Source organism: Papaver somniferum, chromosome 3 (assembly GCF_003573695.1).
Source record: "Papaver somniferum cultivar HN1 chromosome 3, ASM357369v1, whole genome shotgun sequence".
Taxonomy (NCBI): Eukaryota; Viridiplantae; Streptophyta; class Magnoliopsida; order Ranunculales; family Papaveraceae; genus Papaver; species Papaver somniferum.
The window spans coordinates 144,060,616-144,079,409 of record NC_039360.1 but is presented as its reverse complement, the minus strand read 5'-3'; the positions used below and the strand labels follow the sequence as shown (position 1 = coordinate 144,079,409).

The following is an 18,794-nucleotide window of genomic DNA, read 5'->3' as shown; positions in this document are numbered from 1 at the left end:
CAACTACCTACTTTCACTTATTAAATCCTTCAAAGGGTAATGATGGTCAATAAGGCGTATCCTCGTCGTGAATGAACTGTGTCCTAAAGGCTGAAGCACAGATTTATGGTGTTCGATAATAAACAATCGACAACATTTTCTCATGGTCAATAAACTGCTTCCCGAAACACATATTAATGAAAGAATAACCATTAATAGAAGTACCTGGTAGTTGGAAAGCTTCTCCTTAGACAGTTTCTCTGTTAAGGTTGAAATAGCAACAGCATTGTTCAACTCTTGCAGCTTTTGCGTAGAAGGAAGGGCCATATTCTTTCCCACATCTGACTCAGATAAAAGAAAGTTGCCAAACAAGTCCCACATCTCCACTGTCCCTTCATCATGAAGATTTACGGATTTGACACCATCGAGAATAAGATGTTTTGCTGCAAACAAACATTCAAACACAATAAGGCTAAGAATAAGAGACAAAAATCACAAAGCATAAATGCCTTGTTTTTTCTTTTGACAATGATTATTAAGCATTTAGCTATTTTTGCTAAGACCTTGACTTCATTTTTTTTTCAATATTATGAACAATTTAAACTTAAACAAGATTTCATAGTCTCAGTATGAACAAAATCCAGGAAAAAAGAACCGAAGGAAAATGTTTCACGTCTGAGTTAGAACTTAGGAATAACTATTGAGAAGAACGGATGAGCTATTCGTAGAAAGAGAAAAGGCTTGCAAAACTAGTTATTCTAGAAGCTAAGCAGTTTGTCCATTCCTGTTCAAACCCGTATAATCTTCTCATGAAAGTGCATGTCACAAATTGCCCATCAGATTCTTCAAACTAAGTTTTTTCGTCCCAAGTCCCTAACATTTACAGCCGCATTGATTTTTCAACATTGGTTCAGTGACAGGACCGCTCTGTCTCACTCAAAACCTCTGTTCAACATTTACATTGTCCTCTACAAACTAACTAATCCATTTCCTAGTACTTAAAAGAAATTCATGATAAACGAGACTAGCAACATAAAACTTATTTCTAAAGAAATTCATATAAACATGAAAAAGAGTTCCACATGTGTGTAAGTAAGATGTTAACCATTACACTAAGCAGAGTAAAGCAAGCTGTCATATTCAGTTATACAAAATAAATTCATGACAAGGCGAGCTGAACAAGCTGAAGAAGATAAGAATCTTAAATTCGAAGAACTAATCAGATCAATTGTTATTCATAAATTCCAACATATGAGCATCAACGAAGTTTAGCAGTTCCAAGCTTTTACTAAAGATTCAACTCAACATATTCATCTAACCTTCATTCTGAAACTCAATCATCTAAACCTTAACTACAACTTCTATTTTAGTTACACTTCTCTCCCAATTGTAATTCAACCACACCCATTACTTATAATTACCACTCTATCATATATTCACCAGTACTAATGCTTCATCTCTAAACTCATCTGTATTTCAGCCACAACCACAACCACAAACTGATTCACTCATACACAACTTCAACCATCAACAGTTTATAACGTCATAAACACAATGACCCCTACAGGCTACAGCTGCAGCTGCATCTCAACCATTATCTCCACTTTTAAGAACTGCATCATGAACATAATTGTTAGAGCATAGCTCGGTTGACCTTGCATGCGTTGTTATATCAAACATGTTTGTCAATGTTAGTGATCAAAACTATGAGTCTTGATTTCTAGTCTACATAGTTAAGTCTCGGATTAGGATAGAAAAGTGTAGTCGAGCTCAAGGACCCTCCACCTTAAAAACTCCTTTTATCAGTTTTCTCTTCACACAAAAACAGTTGTAAGCATAGCTCGACACAGACGCAATTTGACCCTCAGAAACCCTAATTTTCGCACAATTATTTAGACTCTAATTTAGGACTCATAAATTCTTCAACTGAATGCAATCATCAACAGCTCAATTCCTTTTTTACTCAACTTCGACCTTCCCGCGAAACCCTACCTATTTCCCGCTACAAAATCTTGTTTTCTGTAAAAATCTCTGTTATCGTCAAAGAATGGCTTCTTTAAAAAGTTCACCGGTAAAATCCCAACTCAATAGTGGCGGTTCTTCAGATTCAAGTGGTGGAGAAGATAATTTTAAGACTTTGATTGATTTTATTGGTAAAGATGGAGAAAATGTTGGAGATGATATGGTAATTTTGATTTCTCATTTACAGTATGCTTGCAAGAGAATTGCTGCAGTTGTTTCATCCCCATTCAATTCGGTACTTGGAAAAAAGGGTTTTGATGGTTCTTCAATGGGAGATAGAGATGCTCCAAAGCCACTGGATATTGTCTCGGTACTCTTATTTCCTATTCTTCAATTGTGTTTTTGGAGGTACAATCGTCAAGTTTCATTTTTTTTTCCTTGTAGGCTGGAAAATTGTCTTCTCATGGTTTACAAACATGTTTCAATTGTTCAGTAGAAATCTTACTGCAAATCTTGCGAATTTGGGGCTTCAGTTGATACCAGAATTCTGTGTTTGGTTCAGTAGAAACTCAAGCTAGTAGTGCTACTAGTATTAAACAATTCTTATAGTTTTAATCCACTAGTTATGACCTTGTTGATTCTTTCATATGTAAATGACAGCAAATGCGATTGTTGGCAATAAGATTTAAAATGTTCATCTGCTTCATCATATTGGTCATATATTGGGATAAAATATGCCGGTACAGCTAGAAGTTCCATGGATGTCACATTGCATTTGGTACTGTTTGCATGATAGTTTGATAGAAATTTGTGAGACTATGCTTTGATGTTTTCTTTCCTTATATTCGAGAATGATAGAATCTGGAATAGCATAGTCTGAGAGAAGGATCATGACGTTGATGGTTTAGATGATTATTCGAATTTTCATTGCATACAAATAGGGAGCCCATGCAGTTTCTGTCACCTTATAGTTTTTCTTTTTTGTTGATTGGTCCTGTAAGATCAAGGAGTTATTCAGCTTCAATATTAGGTTTCTCCAAAATTTCAAGTTATGACTGCAGGGGATGTGCACACCTGATTGCTTGAAATGCCTCTTTTGTAGAATGAAATCATTTTGTCCTCCCTCCGGAGTTCTGGCAAAGCTGCAGTCATGGCTTCAGAAGAAGATGATGTTCCAGTTTGGATAACTGATGATGGCCCATTTGTGGTAGTCACTGATCCATTGGATGGCTCTCGAAATATTGATGCTTCCATTCCCACAGGTACGATATTTGGGATTTATAACCGTCTTGAAAAACTAGACCATCTACCCATACAAGAGAAAGCTCAACTCAACTCTCTCCAGAGTGGTGGTAGACTCATTGCAGCTGGCTATGTTCTGTATTCATCAGCCACTATATTATGTGTCAGCTTTGGTTCGGGAACACATGCATTCACGCTAGATCATACAACTGGTGACTTTGTTCTTACTCATCCAAGAATAAAAATTCCAGCTCGAGGTAATTTATTCCGTTCTTCGTATTAACATATGGTCTCACACTCTTTCGCATCCCCCCAGTAGAAACACGAAACAGAACTTGTCTTCAAAGTACATTTTACTGTTCTTTTAGTCCTGGGATAGACCCTAAGAGCAAAGACATCTTCGATGATGATCGGACTTCGAATTTGTATTGCTGATTACTTTCTATAGATGATAACCGTTAATTTGTGGTCCATTCCCCAGAATGTTGAATACAAAGTCCTCGGGATTCCTATATCTTTAATATATTAAGTTGGTTTTGAATTTCTCAGTCCAATGAGGACCACACATGAGACACCACTGTGATTATTTGTGCTAGTTCTATATTGCTATTTTTTCTTCTTTAAACCTGGATACTGTTGCTACTATTTGTTGCTTCAGGGCAAATATACTCTGTTAATGATGCACGATACTTTGACTGGCCTGACGGATTAAGGAAATATATCGACACTGTTAGACAAGGCAAAGGCAAATTTCCCAAGAAGTATTCGGCTCGTTATATCTGCTCACTAGTTGCTGATTTTCATCGAACTTTAATGTACGGAGGGGTAACTATGAATCCAAGGGATCATCTTCGTCTAGTTTACGAGGCAAACCCTCTTAGTTTTCTTGTGGAGCAAGCTGGGGGTAGAGGGTCGGATGGTAAAGTTAAAATTCTTTCATTCCAACCAGTTAAACTGCATCAAAGGCTACCATTGTTCTTAGGAAGTTCGGAAGACATGGAAGAATTAGAGAGCTATGGAGATGTTCAGCAGAAGATAAACCCTGGCTATGAAGTCTAAGGTTCTAAGAATCCTAACCGATTCACAAGATCCTCAAAACAGATAAAGTATTTACTCTTGTGTTATGTTGTTCATTATTTTTTTTATATGCGGATTCACGGCCTTCTACCGTATTTGTATATATTCATGACAGAATAATTTCATTTACCACTTGATAATGTTACATGACTCTCTGAATAACAATCTCTAAGTACATACGAGACCAAAACCAAAATATACTGAATGAAAACAAACACAACCTTAATTAGGCAAATCAATCTTAATAATATATTAATTATAGGAAGCAATTTAGTGCTATTAACTGAGGACAATCTTTTCACCTTCTTAGATGATACCCCATTTATGTTCGAGTTCTTCTCTAAGCTGCGCGAGTTGATTTTCCTGAAGGGTTACAGTAACAGTCCTTCCTTTGCCACTGCCTTCTTTAACAGGTTCCGGTCCTGGAAGCACTAAGACCACTCCCTCACTGCCGACTCCATGGATGCTACAGTTGGCGAAAGTTGGTTTGTGTCCATTCAGCTCTAACTCATAAAGGCCAACGTCTTCTAAATTAGCAAATGTCAGATTTGCACCATAGACTAAAAAGTCAGACATCCCTTGATCCTTTTCCACTGTTTTCTCAACCAAGGTTTTTTCTTCCACTGATTTCTTAATGATCAATTCAGCCAGTTCCGATACTTCGGCATCAGCTACAGAGAAATCTGCATTAACTATACTTAACATCTGATTATTCTTTAAAACATTTTCATCTCTGTTATGAAAATCGTCTCTGCAGATGGTGATCACATTTTGTTCTATATCTTCTCTTGTTTTTGCTATGCATTGCCAAATTACAGCTGAAAGAGCTTCAAATGGTGGAAGTTTACCAGCCTGGTTTTTACTTGCTACTTTTGTTTGTAGGTCCTCTAATTGTGAAGCTGTTATTTGGAAAGAAAATGTTTCCATTCTGCAGTTAATTGCAGCTACCCAGTGATCTCCAACTGGTTCCACCCTTCTGACAGATAGTGGTTGTGCTTCTGCCTCGGCTGATAGTTGTATTTGATCAGCTTGCTTGGGTTGGCGTTGCAGTGACTTGGTTGGTAGGTTTCCTGCCGTTCCTTGACCCCACATGTTGATAAAATTTGAAGCTGCGAATGCATCGCCCAGCACATGGGTCCAGCTGAACCCCACTGAAAGTCCTCCGCATTTAAACCAAGTGAACTGGGAATTCAAAGGATTAGAATACGTTTAAAATCAAAGAATGTATGCTATATTTCTTTTGATTTGTTTAGTATACCATGCAAGAAATGGGACATGTGATGTGAGGGGTGTCATTTATGTATATTTAAATGTAGAACCTTAGTACAGTAGAACTTCCATATAAAAATACTTTATAAAAGAATAAATTCCTTATAAGAATAAAAAATAATGATCCCAACTTGACCTAATCAGTGTAAAAATTACCTCTATATAAGTATATTTTTTCATGGTTTCAAGAGTATTCTTATATAGAGGTTCTACTATAATAATAAATGTTAAGTGTAAGTTTTTGATATAGAGGTCCTGTTGGGAATTAACAGGACCTTATTATGGGAGTCTTACTTGAGCAGAACTCCCCATCTCACCCCCTGCAGAACTGTTTTAGCTAGCTACTTTGTTCCGTTGATTATGGATTTCGGGCATATTATGGATATACAAAGGAATCAATTAGGACTGGAAAAGTCCGAATCAACAGTACTATGGATATATAAAAAAGATACTGTATTAAACTGCCACACACACACAAATATCACTTTCCATTCAAAGCTCTCTTGAGCAGCCTGGAAGAAAATTTAATACTATGGCCATTATCGATTGTAGGGTCATTACAAGTCTACAATAAAGCCACCATTCTCATCAACAATAAAATACATTCTACCAATTTTACTAAAATGCAAATATCGTACTGAGGACTATACCGAGAGAAGACCAAGGGAAGTTGGTAGGCCTTGATGGGTTCCACCGGTATCCACCAAAATAAACAACATTCCGGTAACGTAATTAGTAATACAAATTTCTCACTGATGAAATCTATCATATGATGCCAATATTTTTACCAGGACAGCAAAAATACAAACAAAAGATATGATATGAACATATTTTTCAGTTTTAAGACCTTTTTTTTCTTCCAGAAAATTAATTACTATCAGTTTATGACTTGATTAATAACCAAAAAAAAAAGAAAAAAAGAAAAGAAACATACCTGTATAAGAACCAAAGGTGAGAATGCTAATTGAGGACCAAGAACTTGATTTGACACAAGATGATTATCAACAGAATAATGATCCTTCTGCATCTCCAACCACTCATCGATGGTTTTATCAGTTTTAGCTTCGATGATCCGAACACCACTATCGTTACACTTGATGAACAGTCGTCCTGTTTCCGATTTCCGAATTCTTCCTGAAGTAGCGCAATAAAGCTCTAACAATCGAAACATGGGTTCTTTAAAAAGTGTTACATTCAAGCCCTGAACTGCACTACTTGGGAAGAAATAAACTCCTCTTAAGTAATGAAGTTTCATTACTTTATCCATGCAACTAAGTTCTTTAGCCATGTTTTCTTCGGTTACACCAGCTGGTACCACAGACGATAACTTCCTGTCGTAAACTAGGGTTTCAACCTCGCTTGAAACCATCGTAGATGGAGAAAATGAAGAATATTGTGGTGGATAAAGAGAAAGCGAGCTACAGAATGAATGCGTGTGTTCTGAGGGATGTCTAGACGGATGGATTTTAAAGACAATAACAGACACCAAGAAATAGTTATAGATAGAATCAATCAATTGTGATGAGTTAATAAGATAAAAGTGGTCGGGGTTAGCTTCTTTTATTTTTATTTTTTGGTTTATTTACTTTTAATTCCATTAGTGGACAGTTGGGAAAGACTGAAGCTCCTAGATCTTATTTCAAAGTACGGACGGAGGAGTTATTGTGCACCGGTGCTATGTTTCTACTTTCTAGTACAATTAATGGTGGATTTATCAAAAAATATAACTGCAAATTAAATGCTGAGTTTGTTGAATCATATTTAATGCATCCATCTAGCTGAAAAGAAGTTAAAGTGCATGCAACCTAAATGCAAGTCGCACACATAATACGCGTCAGATTTAATATAACACGCGATTTTAAGTCCAACAATTGATGCGCACAAAAATGAATTGCATGGCTTGGCCACTACGGTCTACGGTCTATGTATGTACCTCTAATGTGCAAATGAATTTATCTTCTTTTTTTATTGAAATAATTTTTTATAACAGATAATACATTTCAGGGAAATAAATTATCTACCTCCAAAATAAGATAAATAGAAGCTGCAGTTTGGGGCTGGAAATGGGGTCCTTAAGTAGTGAACTCCAAAACTCCTTGTCCTATTATTTACGGTTATAGCTAGCATATCTTCATTTAGTTAGGGCTAATGAAGTTGATTAATAAGATCAATTATGTTTAATGGTTGAGTAAGCTTAATGATTTTTCTTATATTTTCTAAATTGATCTTTTTTACTTCTTTCTTTTGACGTAAAAGAAAGAGAAGGAGGATTTTTTCGAAAAATTTAAAAGAATATGAAGTAATATATACTCAAAATAGTCAGAAACACCTCTTACTTAATTTTCATAAAAAAATTTGTTACTTCTGGCCGGTCAAAGTATTTAAAAAAAAGACTCTTTTAGTATCTACGGCTAGGAAAATATACAATCTCAGTCGTTACCGACACTTTCCTGTTGGGAAAACATGTTGTAACCGAAACTTTACGGCTGAGAAATAAAGAAACTCTCAGCCGTAATTTCTACTTATGTCTAGGACTTTAGAACTTCCGCCTGGGTACGGTTGAGAAATTTAGCTATTACGGTGGGGAGATATCTAGCCGAAATCCAACCTTGGAAAATCCTAGTCATTGACACCTACTTATGGTTAAGAATTCTTATTTTTCCCAACCATATACCTATTTTATGGCAGGGAATTCCTATTTCCACAACCATAGTATATGATTACGGTTGGGGATTCCTATTTTACAACCGTAATAAATGATTTACGGTTGAGAAAATAAGAACCCTCAGTCGTAAACAGTTTCAGAAACTGGTTTTTAAACCCTAACTTAATCGAATAAAATCTTTTAACTAATCAAAAGCAAAAGTAAATGGTGGCTTTTTCGATTATTACCTTAACCAATCAAAATTGAATTATACTTCTTCATCATTTGAAAATCGACGATTAGTCGTCGTTGAAGAAGAAAAAAACAGGAAAAGGACGATGCGACGGAAAAGAAGAAAAGAGGAAGAAGAAGAGGCAGATTAGTTTGGGTTTTTGACATAAATTTAAATTATTGATTTTAATATAGATTTAGGTTATTGAATTAGGTTTTTGAGGAAGAAAAAGAGGAGAAGGGTAAATTGGACTTTTATGCAGATTAGGTCCCTCATATCCACATTTAGGATATTTGAATCCTATGAATCCCCCAGCCCCAAAACTTTGAAGCACCAATTGACATAGATAGACACTTTCTCGAATTAATATAAAAAGTTCTTGTTCGGTCGAGTCACTAGTCAGTTCCTCTCCCGGTGGTCGAGTCTTTTTGAGCCAGCTGATCTCTTGGTGTCTTATATATATTTATGGAATATTTCAGTACTTATATATACTGTACTCGCCTTTGCATTGCAACTTCACTGATTCAAGAACTCTTGGATGGATGACCACTAGTACGGAGCAACATCGAAAATGTTCTAAGTTGCAATAATCCCACAACTGTATTCCTTGAAATCGTTTTATATATTAATATTTAGACTCACATTTAGTAATATTGATCATCGATTTGAGTCGCAGAACTTCCACGGCCGAATTCCTCAAACATGTTTCATATACACTCTATACTCAATTCTTATATGAGTATGGTGTCTCCGCACTAAGAGCAATTCCCAAATGTCGTCTCACTCAAACGCTACACTAACCTGGTGCCAGTACCGACGCTACTAGGCCATGGCCGCAACAAATGATGTCAGAGCCAGCATTTGGTCGTGGTCATGGCACGCTGTTGCCAGTTCCAACGCTTGGCCATGGTTGCTGCCAGCACCAGGGCTATGCTTGTCAGCAACACCGGCGCTTGTTGCTCCTGCCGACGCCATCACCTGCTACTCTGGAAAATGCCATCATTTGTTGCTCTAGCCGACGACCATCACCTGCTGCTCTGGACGACGACATCACATGTTTCTCCCACTGACAGGCATCACTTGTTGCTCCCACCGACGGCCATCAATTGTTGCTCCTAGCTCCAGCGTCATATAACTGGCCATGGCCGCGATACCAACCTTGCCAGCTAGCGCCATGTGTTACTTCTCCAATGCTATCACCAACGCTTGGCCATGGTCATTGGTGCAATACCACCATGGCGCCACTGCATCATCATGATAGTCTTGGCTACTTCCAGTACCACGCTTGGATATGGCGGTATCACCAATACCAACACTTGTCCATGGACGTGGCATCTTGCCAGCACACTTGTCCATTTTTATACCACATTTTCCAGTGATAGCAGTACATGCATGCCACAAACACGTCATAAATATGTCATAGACATGCTATAGCCATGTTATGTTGTCATGAGCCTATTGACACAGGAGGTGTGCGGATTAGGTTTCACAGTTGTTAGACTTCTCCCTTATATAGTCTTCAAATCAAGGTTTGCAATCAATGCTACCTTAGTAACAAAGCATTCGATATTCACCGTTAGATGAAAACCTGATTAGACTCAAGATAATATCTTTCAACCGTTAGATCGAACTTAGCTTGTTACACACAAATGAAAAGTAACTTCATTTAGATATGAGTAACCGTACCTAAACGTTTACACCTTTGTTGGATCAACAATAGTTAACTGAAGTTAGCCATATGAAAACTTTCATATCAACCATATTCATCTTAACCATAACTAGTTCAAATGACTCAAATGAAACTAGTTCTAGAGTTTTTCAATTGTTTATATTCTCATAGAAGTATACAAGACACAATTGAAGCAAAGTCGATTTTGATTCACTCGAATAAATTCATGAACATTATATCCACGGTTTCCAAAAGATTGCATTCTTTATTATATAAATATATTAGTTCATGAACAAATCGATTTTAGAACATAACCTACTCAAGTATGCGAACGAGTACGCATACTTAAGTGGCTGGACTAAGTTTGGGTTCACCAGTATGCGAACGGATACGCATACCTTCCAAACTCAGTTGAATTTCTGGAACTTGAAACTTACGTCAGTACGCATACCGGTTGTTTGTGGGTGAAAACGGTTTCTGCTGTTTTCAGTAATTTCGTGTGTGTGGTTGAGAAACGAGTCTAAACCCTAAACAATGTACTGCACGGGAGTACTTTTGATTCGAGAGATCAATCTATACAATCCTGGCCTAAACCAAGAAATGGCCGTTCCAGGCTTGTGATCGGATTTTCAATTGAGTCGTAGTAATAGGTTCGTTGAGGCTTGTGAAAGCAAAAGATTCTAGACTTAATAAAACTTAAAATAAAGAAAACTTAACAGAAAATTTGATTTCAAGATATGAGAAAATAACCAAGACACTGATTCCACTATAACACATGAATGAATGATGGTAAATAACCCAAAACTCTAATGATCTTTAAGTCCCTTATTTTCTTAACTCACAAATAATCAAGCAAATTCTCAAAAATTAATTGTATCCCCTAAGCATAGATTATCTAATCAAAGCATAACCTATCTAATTGAATCACAACTAATGAAGAAAATTATGCAAACAATTAAAAACTCTGCAAAAGCAGTGATTGAGGGAATTATATTAAATATTAGAGAAAATATAATAGTTACCAAATTATTCATGCGTAGATAGCTTCCTCATTGTCTTGGTTATGAGAGAATTAGCACATCATCATGTTGGAAACACGCTCGAAATTCATTATTATTGCTCAAAAATGGTTTACAAATGATGAAAAGGGAGAAATATAATGAAAACCGGGTTTGTAACAGTTATATGTGTTACAAACCAGAACGATACATAGTATGTGTCACTGATACTGTAGCAAATAAGTCTGCCTCTGATGTACGACCCTCGGCTGTGAGTCGTTATCAATGTAGAAAAACGACTGTCTTTGCTGGTTTGTTCTTCGTGTTCTTCAGCTATGCAACAACAGAAATGGTGACTCTCTGCAACTTTCAATTTCTCGCCTCTGAGATGTTCTAAATCCTCCCAATTCTCTCCGTAACCCTTCAGTGATACCCTAATAGGCTATTTATACTCAACAGGGACAAGAATCTTCGCTCATTACTCCGGAAAATCCTTCCAATATTCGGCAGTAAAAGAAAATATTTTGGAGATATTTTCTTTCCTTTCTTTCACAATCATGCATCTGCAGCTGTCCAACCTTCCTTGTTAATCTCAGTCATGCTCCAAACACGCTTAGAATGAGTCCCTGGTGAAGTAAAACTCATGCAAGAACATTATCTTCACGTTATTTCCCGTGAATGTCTTCTCGGCCAAACAAACCTCCCTGTTTTCTTCTAACTCGAGTTCTAGCCAAAATCCATTGAACCAAAGACCCAAAACAATCTTGTTAGGCTCAAAGGAAGATAGCCAAACTGTTCCAGCTCTTTAGTCTCACTGAAACAAGCTCAAATTCGCAACCCTAGTTCTGACATTGAAACCAAAAATTTCCCGCCAAAACATAACTTTTGAAATGAAGAAGATGGTTAGCCCTTATCCAACGTCCTGGGTGCCGAATAATAAATGGGTGATGTGGAAAAATGGGCTACACATATCCGTGGGTGACACAAAGCAAAAGTGGGGGTCCGTATAGCAAATGTCCTCCGGGGTGCTCCGAGCAACTTTTCGAGCCGAATTTTCCAACAATATTTATTTCCAAAAAATACCTACAAACACACAAAACACCATAATAAGGACGAAAACGAGTACTAACAATACGAAACATTGAGGACAAATTAGACACATAAATGCGTCTATCAGCTTGCTTCGGCCACAAAGTGAAGGAGAAGGGTTGGTCTTAGGGAGGGAAGCGAAGAAAGTGTTGAGACCAGAATAGTTGATTCCGGAAGTGTGGGTGTTTCGTGACTTGTATCAGAAAGTTGAACTGGCTAGCTGAATGAGAAGCTATCAGATGATTTCTGGATGTTGTATTGTTCTCCTGACCAAAACTTGTTGTTTGGTGGAAAATAGGTGAGACCTATTTATACAAGTTGTAACAAAACGTACCCTGGTCTCGTGGGAAGTGGAAACGATTGAGTGGTGGAAGAAGGGAGTAACGGGTAACGCCTGGAATTTATGTTTCCATAATGAAGGATACGTCTACACCATTATTTATTGCCATTACTAACCTCCCCGCTTTATGACACTTTCTGTAACGGGCATATTGCATGCTGTAAACCGCCAGACTAATACCCTGATGAGTATCCCCCAGTTTGTGACATGTTTTGATGTCTCGAATGTTTTCGTGGAAAACATGTAGCACTTTGCTATGTGTGTCAAGTTTAGAATTGAGAGGCTTGCCGTAGGTAAATAGCATACGTGATGTTAGGCTCGTTTTTGGCTAGTCGCTTAAAACTTGTCACGAGCTGAACGGCTCGGTGGCGAATTCGGATGGCTGAGATTACATCTCATGAGGAAGAGTGGTCGTTGATTATGGCCGCATCTTGTTACATAGAGAAGTGGCGCCATTGGTATAGTAGTGCATGGTGGCATGCCAGTGGCCGTGGTATTGTAGCATGACCAAAGTTTAAGATTTGGCTCCGTGACTAAAGTTAAGGCTTGGCGGCACGACCAAGGTTAGGGCTTAGCGTCGTGGCCAATTTAGGGTTTGGCGTCATGGTCGCTCAAAAGTTGCCACAAGTCCGTTAGTTTGGTGGCGAACTTGGATGGCTGAGATTGCATCTCAGGAGGAAAGATAACCGTCGATCATGGCTACCTTTAATTGGCAGTGGCGCCTTCAACTCGCGCTGGCGGCATACGGCATGGCTGGCATGGCTCGTGCATGCCTTCGACGCGGTTGTGTATCCATAGCCATCAAAACCTTGGCACGTCGGTGTGGAAATCTTGCTTAAATTAGGGTTAGGCTTGTCGAAACCTTAATTAGCCTATATAGCACGTCGCATGGGGCGAGTGACCATGTTTGGCGCGTTTGGCATGTGCATCTGGCATGTGTGCCTGGTATGTGCATTTGGCATGTTTGGAATGTTGCTTTGGCATGCTGGTGCATTTTTGGGAAACCTATTGGCTTTGCGGCCATCTGGCGCGGTTTCCTTCTTTTCAACACTGTGACGAGTTTAAAGTAACCTGATTGGTTAATGTAAGAGGGCCGACCAGACATGGGCGTGGCTACACTTCTGCGTGAGTGTGGCGGTTTTAGAGCGACCTGATTGGTCGATGGGAAGTGGGGCCGACAAGCTAGGGCGTGGCCACACTTCCAGTGCATTGTGGCGGATTTAATCGCCTGGTTTGGCTAAGCATAGTTTTTCAACCAACGGGGTCTAGTGTATTGCGCGGGGCGCGAAACACTAATTTTGCAAATTAGTCGGGTTTATGAGTTTTTTGTGAGTTATCACAATAACTGGCTGGATTTTGTATGCTGCCACAAAAATCCTTATCTACAGAATGCAGCGTGCTTTTCATCTGAGCATTTCGTGCGATGGCCTTAACTTTGGTTCTTGGAGATTCATGCTACTCCGCTGCGAGTGAACATAAATCCGTCATGTCATATCGATATTAAGGGTTCTGCCGGGGAACATACACTACAAGAAAAGCGGTGTATTGCAACACGTCACTCTTGTGGCAAGAAGCCATATTTCGTGTGTCTATATCCTTTTGCCACATAAAAACATTTTGCACACCTGTGACAACAACCTGGGTGGCAAGAAGTAATTGCTACACCTTCAATATATTGTAGCAATAGCTTGGTTTTTTGCCACACCAAACAGTGAGGCAGTAGCATGAGGCAAAAAGATATTTTATAATTTATTTATTTTTATTTATTTTCTAATTTTAATTTCTTTTTTTTTAGTGTTTTTTGCCACACCAACTGGTGAGGCAATAAGTTGAGGCAACAATTTTTTTTTCATTCAATATTAATTTAATTTGAATTTCATTTTTATTCAAAAATTATCTAGCCACACCATTCTCGTAGCTAAAATCCCAACTTAAGTGCAGCAAGACAGACTCTATTTCAACAGCTTGCATGTAGTTAAAGCACGTTTGCAGATTTACAGACCATACACGGTGATAAAAAAAACATTGAAGCCATAATAAAATTTGAATTAAAAACAAAGAATTTAAATTTCATTAAAAAAAAAATATCTGTTACAAGGTATAATGAATCCCACTTCACCATAAGGAAAGAAACAAATTATTTTACAGAACCTCGGATTTTAGTATCAACCCAACTCGAAGGTAGACTTGGCCTGTCCTTGTTAAATCAACTCTCAGACGGCCAAGGAAACCAATCCCAGATGTCCGTTCCTAGGCCACGTGAACCTGCTAAACAAATCAGAACAAAGATGTTCGTTCCTAGGCCACGTGAACCTGCTAAACAAATCAGAACAAAGACTGCCAAGCAAAAGGAATATCAATGTAGAGAATCATCACGTCTAATGGAAGCTTGAAGGGGTCAATTGATTAATCATAACAAATTGGATAAAATGAGCTCTCCGATTTTATTTACTGCCAACAAAAGGTATAAATATCAAGAACTAGAAGAATTCAGCACCAAACAATACCATAGTTCAAATTAACAAGAAAACCATCTTGGAAATAGAAACCTTGTTCTACCTATAACCATCTTAAAAAATCTTATTTTTTATGAAGAAAATAAAACCATGCAATCCTGGACTCTAAGAGAAATATCATACTAACATGGAAGAGTTAGTATCACCTCGAACCTTTCTCTCCTCAAGGACATCAGTTGCTTAGAGGGAAATGTAAGCATTTTGTACAATGTTAACCAAAAATACATCTAAACACAGCAGTAATGAACAAACAGTTCAGTATTTACCAGTAGATATGGAATTGGAATGCTGGCCTTGCTCCAGTTTTGTTGATTTTCCATCATGTATAAAACAACAAAGTTTCCTCTATAAGCTCACTGACTAGTCACAAGAAAGCTAGACAACCACTAAACAAAACTTGGTACAACAACATATTCATATGGATGTAGAAGTAGAACAACAAACAAAACCAAAATAAAAAAACAAAATTTCAAAAAGAAACTAAAATATAAGTGAATCCAATCTAATTGCAGGAGTACTGGTAGTTCATGATCAAACTTCATTTGCTACACCCACAAGAGCTGCTACGGACCAAATTAAACAGTTGTTAAGTTTTTCTTCTCCACACGTCCTGGAGAGTTAACATTCCCACTGGCTAAAGCCAATCAGCCCATGTGAAACAAGTCACCAGTGAGATTTTATGGGCACATATGTGTATAATCAATTAAACATTCTTTTGTTGCTTAGGATTTTCAAGTAGTAGGTGTATGTATAGTTAAATGTATATCCAAATAGGAAGTACTCACTGATCACACCGGAGAAGTAATAACAACAGCAGATTGGAAATATAAAGATGTTGACATTTTTGGTACGAAGAACAGTGGAATGAGGCACTGCCACTAGCCACTAGGTATTTATCAATAATTCAAAACATAATACAAACTGTAATTTAAGAAGGAATTGCACCTTGAGACAACACAAACCGACACACAAAGATAAACTACCCAAATACAAACAGAACTATCACAAGCCCAATGATTTGGACTTAAGTATCTCCTACTGCAATTCAACAACTATTATAACACAAGATCATGAAATCAATTGTGTATCACCAATATCAAACATAACAACCCTACAACAACTTCTAAATTTCAAACCAAATCATACCGCAGAAGAACAACTCACGAATGCAAAACCATATGTATCAATAAAACAACAATCAAACATGAGAACCAAATACAGAAAAAAAAAATCTTGCCAAAACCACAGAAACTCTAAAAGAAAAGAAAAATAATATGGATTGAAACTTACTCTTCTTCAAATTGCATCTTCAGATAGAAAAATACCTACAAGAATAAGAAAATAAGAACATCAAAAATCCAAATTAATGAAACACCGTTTGGAATTGAAATTTCAGAGAGAGGGGTGAAAAAAGGATCTCCTATGAGTCTTTTGGAGAGTGACGAAAAGAAAAACCGCGCTATAATCCGAAGTGCTGTATAGATCTGTAGACAGAAACTTATGGAAGAAAATTTAGAGAATAAGTTACGAAGATCCATGGAGTGATAGGACTAATAAGTGAGAAATGGTAAACTAGGGTTTAAACCTTTTAATGTCTGAGAGAGAATGAACGATTTCAAGTTGCTCTGCGTGTGATTTGTTGGAGACAGCAACAACAATCCTAATAATTGAGAAGAAAATACTTAGCTCAAACCAACGCTTGATTGAAGTTCCGGGAGATGCACTGATAATGGTAACATGAACTAGTAGAGACACATATGAGATACGCTGATCTAAAGGTAAGAACTTCTCCAATGATCATGTGGTCAGCTTCATATGTGGCACTGTGGGAAGACATCCTTTATCCTATATTTTAATAATTTTCCCTAAATATAAGGAATGGAAAAAATCTGTCTCCAACCTTATAACTTTCTGAACCTTTCGCTGCCGCGGGAAAACTCCTTCATTATTTTGGCGGTATAATAAATTTGGTAAATAAAATTCCCTCCAAAAACTAGGTCATGAGTTATCTTGATTTGCCTATAAATAGATGAGAATATACAAACCTTATTTCATCTATTCTTGTTTATTCAATCGTTTGATAGAAATTAAGATATAGAGAAAAGTTTGGTGAGGTTCAATCTTTTGTTTTTCTTCTGTTCTTTTTCTTTCTGATTATCATTTTTTTTTTAAGATCGGGTAGATTTAATTATCATCCAGTTTTTGCCTTGGATGAGATGTAATCAACCTATATTGATTAAAGTTTTGTTACTTTTATTCAAAGTAACAAAGTTGTACATCTGAATATATTTTTCATAATATTTTTAGTTTTTAGTTTGTTTTCCTGGTTGATTTCTAATATCAGGGCTTATATCATGATCTAGGGTAATCATATGGTTAATAAAATATAATTATTTGATTGATATATTGATTGTTTGTATGTTGGGGTTTCTCTGTACTATGCATGAATCAAATATTTCAATTTTTGCTTAGTTGTTGGTGAAGTATGTCAGACCCTATGTCGATCGAGTGTCAACAAGATGAAAATGTTCATGTTCCTGCAACTCCTCCGGATCCGGCTGCTGTGTTTGTAACCCCACAAACCCACTATCATCATTCCATTCAACAACCACAATTTCCTATACAATACCCTCATTTTCCTATGAATCAATTCAGTGGTCCGTTTTCATCGACTGTTGAACAACCATATGGGGTTGGGTATTCCTTCCAAAGTCATATGAATGCCCCATTCCCCCCTTTCGAAACTCAATCGTTAAGAACTTCAGTAACAAAGAAGAAAGGAAAGGGAAAGAATCCTTCACCAATCCAATCTTCCAATCCTCCTCGTCGACTTTGGACGACAGCTGAAGACATCGCACTGACAAAGGCTTATCTCTACGTCTCTGTCGATTCGATTGTAGGGAAGGATCAGACCAGTGAAAGGATGTGGAGTCGTATTTTGGGTGCTTGGAGGGAAAACATGGGCACTTACGATGAGTCTCGGAAAGACAATGGCTTATCATGCCGTTGTGGTCTGATCCAAGCTGCTGTAACCAAGTTTCATGTTGCATATGAATCTGTAGAGAGAGCTCCAAAAAGTGGAGTCTCGATTCAGAACGTGGTAAGATATTTTTTCTTTTATACTGTTCTTTTGTAATTTGCAGTTTTAAGATTATGCAAGAGTAAAGTATGTTATCAAGGTGTTTGCTAGGCATAACTCTTAAGTTTCTCTGTTGAAAGTATGGCATGAAGATAATTTTCCATTTAATATAATGCACTGTAACTCACATAGCAAAGCTTTGTCATATAAACATGTGTACTTCAGGACGGTAGTTACCTATTGCATAGAAAGTCTATGGATTCGATGATAACGTATTTTAATCGAGATAATTTATTGTTGTTGCTTCCGCATTTGCAGAAACGAGATGCACTGAGAATTTACAAGGAGACTGGGGATGGATCAGCATTCAAATTCGAACACTGTTGGGAAATTCTGAAAGAAAATCCTAAGTGGTGTTCACTTCAACTCACTAGGACTGGGACTTCAAAGAAAGAAAAGAAGACTGGTGAAAGTCTTGATGATAGTTTAGCACAGACATCACTTACTTCTTCACTGCCAGATGGTGTCACGGATGTGGATAATGAGAACATTGATGCCGAACAAGGAGTTGCTCGACCTCCGGGTAAAAACACTAGCAAAGCTAAACTCCAAAAAGCGCATGAACAGAAGAATATTGCAGGCATACTGAGTAGTTTCCAGACTACAGTTGAAAAGCAACACTTGCTTAATCAACAAGA

At 37.4% G+C, this 18,794-nt stretch overlaps 2 protein-coding genes and 1 long non-coding RNA gene across 4 annotated transcripts; 1 reads left to right on the top strand and 2 right to left on the bottom strand.

Moving 5' to 3' along the window:
* The first annotated feature begins 1,559 nt into the window (after positions 1-1,559).
* On the top strand, positions 1,560-4,405 carry LOC113357594 (fructose-1,6-bisphosphatase, chloroplastic-like). Its single transcript, XM_026601038.1, has 3 exons — positions 1,560-2,311; positions 3,044-3,440; positions 3,842-4,405. The coding sequence occupies exons 1-3, from the start codon at positions 1,910-1,912 to the stop codon at positions 4,240-4,242; spliced, it is 1,200 nt and encodes a 399-aa protein (XP_026456823.1). The 5' UTR covers positions 1,560-1,909; the 3' UTR covers positions 4,243-4,405.
* A 55-nt stretch (positions 4,406-4,460) lies between these two features.
* Positions 4,461-7,174, bottom strand: LOC113357593 (protein ECERIFERUM 2-like). The gene is made up of 2 exons (XM_026601037.1): positions 6,464-7,174; positions 4,461-5,442 (listed from the first exon to the last, which is right to left on the bottom strand). The coding sequence occupies exons 1-2, from the start codon at positions 6,896-6,898 to the stop codon at positions 4,567-4,569; spliced, it is 1,311 nt and encodes a 436-aa protein (XP_026456822.1). The 5' UTR covers positions 6,899-7,174; the 3' UTR covers positions 4,461-4,566.
* Positions 7,175-14,543: 7,369 nt separating this feature from the next.
* Positions 14,544-16,870, bottom strand: LOC113357592. 2 transcript variants are annotated; one of them, XR_003363712.1, is made up of 2 exons: positions 16,603-16,870; positions 14,544-16,514 (listed from the first exon to the last, which is right to left on the bottom strand). It is a non-coding gene; the product is annotated as an uncharacterized LOC113357592 (long non-coding RNA). The 2 variants fall into 2 exon arrangements; XR_003363711.1 differs by having other exon boundaries at positions 14,544-16,501.
* Between the last annotated feature and the right edge of the window lie 1,924 nt (positions 16,871-18,794).

What these genes read in the sequence shown, in the direction of transcription:
- LOC113357594 (XM_026601038.1), top strand. Translation starts at nt 1,910, where the DNA reads ATGCAATCATCAACAGCTCAATTCCTTTTTTACTCAACTTCGACCTTC. An exon ending in AGCCACTGGATATTGTCTCG is followed by an intron (nt 2,312 to 3,043) that starts GTACTCTTATTT and finishes CCTCTTTTGTAG; the next exon opens with AATGAAATCATTTTGTCCTC. An exon ending in AATAAAAATTCCAGCTCGAG is followed by an intron (nt 3,441 to 3,841) that starts GTAATTTATTCC and finishes TTGTTGCTTCAG; the next exon opens with GGCAAATATACTCTGTTAAT.
- LOC113357593 (XM_026601037.1), bottom strand. Translation starts at nt 6,898, where the DNA reads ATGGTTTCAAGCGAGGTTGAAACCCTAGTTTACGACAGGAAGTTATCG. An exon ending in CACCTTTGGTTCTTATACAG is followed by an intron (nt 5,443 to 6,463) that starts GTATGTTTCTTT and finishes TTGAATTCCCAG; the next exon opens with TTCACTTGGTTTAAATGCGG.